Genomic DNA, 6,599 nt, shown 5'->3' with positions numbered 1-6,599 from the left:
CCCCCCATAAGAAAAACAGCATTTGAGTCTGGGCTACCCCCAAGACCCCAGCTGTCGACATGTTTTCCAAATGGAGAGTAGCACTAGGGGAAAGCAGGAAGTTCCAGGTTTATCTGCTTGTTAAGAGGAATATGGGGGAAAAAAAGAACACATTAAAAACAATAGGTTTCCAATATTTGATGGACTACCTCCTTTTAATCAATTTTGGTTAGATTGTTTTGCATATGTTTTCAGGAGACCCCCACCCCATATTGCATACCTGCATTCAGCTGTGCAAATATAAATTTCACTGCAGCCTTTCAGGAATATTGCATGCTAACAGCAGGACAAAAATCACATCACCATTACAGCATCATAATGCTGCAGTAATTCTCCATTTCTGATCCACTATATAAAATCATTCACTTTGGAAAGAAAGGTCATTGGTATCCCGTGGGTGTCCTAAAGACAACATGGATGCGACTTCTTGATTCTCTATAGGAGATTCTTGGGTACAAAGTAGTGCCAAGCCATTTTGAATTGTGATTTTCAAGTGCAAGCACAGTATTTTTGTTTCATTGTTAAAGCACTAAACCTTAATATCAGTGCTTTTTGTTGCTACTGGAATTGAAGTCAGTCCAACAAATAGCACTCCATCAAAAATCCAGAAAAACAAGATTGTAAACTTGATTCTAACTTATTTTTGGGCCCTTCCAGGCTATTTGATCTGCATTAATTTCAATGACAAAAAAAGGCGTTTGAATTCTGTTAACTGAACAGTTGCATTGATTTATCAATTCACTTAAAGAGAAGCCCACAAGACAGTTTGCTGCAAGCCTCATACCCCAGGAATACTGACCATTTGTAAAGGCATTTAACTGAATTATGTGATCTTGACCATTCAAAACTACTTCTGCATTGCAGAATTCCCAAATCATAAAAGCCTTTTAATATTCGCAAATGAACAGGTCCAAATCTGTGAATGACACTGCAAGGGGTGTTTCTGAGCACTCAGCTATGTGAACTAAAACAAAAGATTAAAATCCCTGATTTAAGTAATCTGGAAAATGCAAAGTCAGAAGTGAGATGGTGGTGACCATCTTAAATTAACCAAATTACTCCCTGTGATACTCAAAAGTTAAAATGCGTTGCCAAGCATCATTGATGAATCTTGCTGTGGCAAAGGATTAGTGGCTCAATATTTTGTTCAAAGACCAGTCGGTGCAAAAGCATCAAGTTAAAAGGGTGAAATGGGAATGCATGAAGTTTCATAAATCAAAACTCTCCAGTGAACTTCATTTACTAGTCCCATGTGATCCATGTCATTTTTGGAAATTATATGCTGCCAAGTGCCAAAGTTGTCAGTAGTATCTTTCACTTAATATTTATTCAGCAGCAATAAAATGTATTTACACATTTCTGATTTTAGATGTTAATTTGAAAAACATCTTTCTAACAGCAGGAAAGGGGGAAAGAAATCCCAAATACCATGTTTTTAGGAGTATATGATGCCCCCAGAAAACTGAGGTATCAGTGTTTTTAAACTCTTGAATTCACAGTTCTTAAAGTAAAAATAAACTGGATGTATGAAGAGAGAGGCTTCTGAAGTTATATTTAACACTGCACTATGTGTAACAAGATGAAGTATCATGTCACAATAAAATAATGCCTAGAAATTGACCTTAATTTCTTCTTTCTCCTTGGCTTTCTTTCCCAAAGACTGCCTGGAGATGATGCTGTCTTGCCCAGTGTCACTAGTATGTTGCATCACATGTTCCAGATATTGGTCAGCAGTTAGTTTAAAGTGACCACAGCTGAGTGCAATCTATTCACCTGTACCGAACATGCACATTAGAAAGGGCAAGTGAAAATAATTAGGGATCAACTTGGATCACTTTTCTTCCCTGGGCCTTATTCACAACTACCCCCGTCTCAGAGCAGTTAAAAAGGGAATGCCAGGCAATGGACTGGAGATGTGATTTTCACAGCTGAACACTGAACCAACAATGCATGAGTACAGAATGATTTTGTAAACAATGTCCTAACAACTTCCTTTAACTTGCTACTAAATGCACTAACTGAGGAGTTTTAAACTGAAAATATTTAGTGATCTGTGCTAAATAACTTCCAATATGGTACTATATATGGAAGGGAGTGGAGTCAACAAATACATTGACCTCATGATGGAGTACATTTCTAATGAGAAAATCTGAGCAGAAAGTGCAAAGCAATGGAGCAAGTTGCATCTCAAAAACAAGTTTATAAAAAATATATTACTATTTTGTTTTGTAAAGGAGCAGTTTGACTTTGTTTAAAATAGACGTTCATTTCAGAGTGCACCACTGGAGATTTCATTATCATAGACCTTTCATTGTACCAGTAACTGAACAAAATCAGTAACTTGATAAACTCAGCATTTGTTGCATTTCCACCACCAGACTTTTGACAATTAAAAGAAAACAACCAAAAAAAATGTTTTTTTCAATATTAAAAGGTTCTTCATCTTCCATTTCAAACACAAGCCTGATCAAATTGCTACTTGGCAATTTGGCCTCACACCTAAAAGAGCTGTGTTTACTCAATTTCCAGTAGATATCAATGAATAGTGATCAGAAACAGAATGTATGGCTAATTTACCTTCTATACTTAAGCATTCATACAACCAACCCAACTGTGTTCGGCTAACTCAGCAGAGTCACATCTTTTGTTCATCCTATTCCAAAGAGTAAAACTAATTGATCTTTCTCATTTTCGTTTTAACTACCATGCAGTAAAGGCTTAATTTGCTACAGCCTGGCAATATGATCAGATAGTATCCTTGTTTCAGATCAGTCATTCTGGCAAAATTAAACCTGGAAATAGATCTGCTATGAACTTCACAGTTGATTCTCGAATCCTATCAGTATTAAGCAAACTCTTATTAGCTGTCAAGAAAATGTAAAAGTAAGTTTTTAAAATGACATCCAAATTTTATATTGTTTTGGCCCAAATACAGGCATGGGTACATCAGCCTATGTGCAACTTCTAGCAAGAAAAAATACAGTATCCCAACTGCTTTTCCACACACCATTGGTTTGCTTCCAAAACTTACTCACACCAACTTCATAGTTCATATTTAAAAAACAATTTGTACATACAATTGCTTATCAGAAGTATCATACTATTTAACCAGTGTAGCATTAAGTCTCAATGAACCAAGCTTGAAGGAACGTAGAAGGCAGTTTTTGCTTAAATATAAAAATAAAATTTACTTTCTTTTTTTTTAAACAATTTTATCTAAATTTAGAAGTTGCCAATCACCCGCACACATTCATACTCAGACGTAACAAAATGGCAGCCATTATACTGAATGAGGAGGATTCCTTTAATCTGTCTGATCACTTGGACCAGCAGAGTTATCTTAAAACCACACCAATGAAACTATTACAAACATTCTCCGAAAATGAATTTACAAATCGTTAGATTGTAGTGTATTCTAATGGAGTAATATATGCAATCACTGATTGGGTGCTGTAAGAGGGGTCATATCAACTTCATTCCTTCTACAACCACCACCTCCTAAACCCTTTCATCATTTATCCTCCATCTACTGTTGCCCTTGATTTCATAAATTATTTGCACTTCCAGAAAATAAGACAGCCTTCGCTATAGGAAGGTGACTTATTCCATCCATGATGTGGGCTAACATTTGTCTCAAAAAACTGCCCAAAACAAGGCCTTCCTGGATGCTTGCCTGTGGAACCATGAAGAATACTACCTGAAATATGAGAAATACCAGAAGTGGGGGTTGGAGGTGGAGTGGGAGAAAGCAGGTCAGACAAACACTTTCTTAGGAAAATTAACAGAGGGTGCTATAGAATCCAATTCCCTCACCACATGGAAACAGCAACTTCTCAGTTCAAAGTTACAAGTTTACATCAAATGAACACTCTGTTGCATATTCCCTAGTTACCCCTTCCTCTGCCTTGAACCAAATGCTAAAAACTTTTCAGCTCACATATGGACATCGATCTGCAGAGAGGATGCGACAGATCTCATAGTGGTAACCAGTACCACTCTGTCTCAATTTTCTTCCTTCAGTTTGGTCAAATATCCTCAAAAAACAGGATCCATTTATGGAATACAGGGCATGGAGAAGTAGCATCTTTTGAAAGCCAGTCCATCCTGAAATTTTATCACCAAAACTTGGGAGCCTCAAAGGTCTCTATTACTTTAAGTGGCAAGTTGTCCAACACAAAAATTCCTAATAAGCCATGTTCATCTGTAATAAGATTTATTAAAAACATTGTTTTCAAAAAAGATCCCAAAAAAAAGATTTAATAACCTAGCTTAAACTGGGCCTACAACCTGCAGAACAATCTCTAGAGTGGACTTCAAAGCTCCATTCATACCAGACAACGTGGCAAAAGCAAACAATGTTTCTTTCACTTTTTCTACACGTATTCCACCAGTCAAGGAAAACACTATCGAACATAACTATAAACCCAGCTTGGTTATTTTCTTCTAATGCAATAGTAAAGATTACTCAAAAAGTTTGGTGAATCACTTTTTTAAAAAAGCATTGAAAATTTAATTTGTTTTTAATTAAAATTAAAATAGGCACATTTCAGAGCTGCACCCAAAATAAGATGCAAATATTGAGTCGAGGTTAAAATATACACAGTATACATGTATAATTCTCAACAATGCCAGCCAAAGTTTTGGTATAAGCTGAAGTAATTTGTACTTTTTCTTTAAGCATTATAGCACCATACTTTTGAAATCTGCTTTAAGAATCCTACATTGTACATGGGAACCACCTCCCAAACTAGCATGACTGCCATTTCTCCAGAAAACACTGCTTAATGTGTCACTCAGTTATAGTAGCAAAACACTATCACAGATTAGCAAGAGTCAGATTAACATATATCCAATGAACCAGCCAGATCCGGCATTACTAACATGCCGCCACACATACATTGACATTTTTCCTCCAAACTCGATTCACTGAGCAAAAACATGAGATATACAAGCAAACACTGATAACAATTACTGTATGTAAAAAAAAATTTGACCATTTTGGGAAGGGGGGGGTTGCGGAGGAGGAAGGATGAAAGTAGTACAGAAGGGAATGCAATTTGGTTTGTTTCCCCTTACATAACCAAATCACAGATTTAAGAATTCATTCGCAGGAAGGAAAATAGAGGTAGGTAGCATAGCAAAAGATACTGAGAAGAAACTCAAACAGGCATAACATTTCTTATCCTAAAAGAAAAATGGTGGCTTTAGCAAGGTTTAGAATTCTTTGTCAGAAATATATTAAAGCAATCAAGGAAAAGAGGGGAAAAAAGAATGAAGAGAAAGAAGTTAACATCAGCCTCCAGTTCAGTTTGATTTGGGCACTAAGACACCACAGAAAACTGCGCTGTTACTGGGAATTGTGCCCTTAAATGTTCGTTTCCCCCAAAAGAAAGAAGAGTGCAGCAATATGTACAATAAAAAGGGTCAATCAAGAAAGGTTTTCAAATTGCATCTTACAGCAACCTTTAAAAGTAGAAAGTTTCAAGTAGTAAAGCTATGTCTGTTGCTTACTGTGTCACCAATTACTGCTGTACCCTGAACCAAACTCAGATCACCATTCCGTAACGGCAGGTTTTGAAGAAAGCATACAAACTTAAGACGAGGACTTTGCTGTTGTCTAATGAGCTTCTCACATTGTTGCACAGAAGCCTTTTTTTCAGCAGCCTTAAGCCTTTTATTCTGACAGTTCAAGCCCAGAAAAGAAAAGACCTAAATTTAAACAGAATTTTTCTCAAGTATATATTCCCATCTTTTGAGGTCAGTTGCCTGCACATCCATGACTGGCAATGTTTAGGGTACAAAAGTAAAAAAGTGGTAATTGTTTCAGAATAGTCAACATGTTCCTTTGCACTATTCACATTCCCAAGTGTCTATCTCTTCCGTATATGTTGTCGCCTAGCCTGTAATCTCTGTCTCCCTCCAGTAGATCGAGATCCAGCTCCTATAGAAAAGGACACTGTTCCTGCTGGGAAAGACAGAATTGAAGTTGAACTGTTAATAACATGAAAATTCTCTCTCCTTACACATTTACCTACAAAATAACTGTGTCTACGGTAAAAATTAGTACATGGGAATTGGTTTAAGTACAGACTTCAAACATTCCTAGATACTACCTGGTCCCGCTGGCAAGAACATTTTTATTCATTATACAAGATGGCTTAACACAATGCAATTAGGAAACTCAAACAAGAGCATAGAGCTAGAGGTAATTCAGCAACAAATGATTAAACCAAGCACATTTTTTTGGCCACAAGCCCCTATGTAAGCATATCTGACAAATTGATCATTTCCATTTTACTTTAGCTGGCAAATGGATTAGAATTTTTGACCCACAGGGAAAATTAAAATAGAATAATGCATTGAGATTTTAAATTCCACGCAACTAAGCATGGATATGTGCCACACAATCTACACAAGCTCTTCTGAGAAAACCACAAGCAAAGACAGATCCTCTCATCTAAATGTTGTAGAGGTTTTCAGAATGATCACTTATAACATGTAATTTCTTTTCTGAAAACAAATCTGGCACAAGGTTTTCTGAATGGCAAGAATAAGCTCCT

At 36.5% G+C, this 6,599-nt stretch overlaps 1 protein-coding gene across 3 annotated transcripts in view; it reads right to left on the bottom strand.

Moving 5' to 3' along the window:
* Positions 1-29: 29 nt before the first annotated feature.
* pom121 (POM121 transmembrane nucleoporin) overlaps positions 30-6,599 on the bottom strand; it is a 65,875-nt gene continuing 59,305 nt past the window's right edge. The window contains exon 14 of one of the 3 annotated variants that reach the window (XM_063031280.1): positions 30-6,001. In XM_063031280.1, coding sequence (XP_062887350.1) covers positions 5,910-6,001 — 92 coding nt within the window. In that variant the 3' untranslated portion in view covers positions 30-5,909. Of the gene's footprint in view, positions 6,005-6,599 lie in introns of all 3 variants that reach the window. The other 2 variants (XM_063031279.1, XM_063031281.1) reach the window with 2 other exon arrangements.

Source organism: Mobula hypostoma, chromosome 23, assembly GCF_963921235.1.
Source record: "Mobula hypostoma chromosome 23, sMobHyp1.1, whole genome shotgun sequence".
Taxonomy (NCBI): domain Eukaryota; kingdom Metazoa; phylum Chordata; class Chondrichthyes; order Myliobatiformes; family Myliobatidae; genus Mobula; species Mobula hypostoma.
Note: the sequence above shows the minus strand (reverse complement) of the source record. Positions and strands in the feature narration are given on the sequence as shown.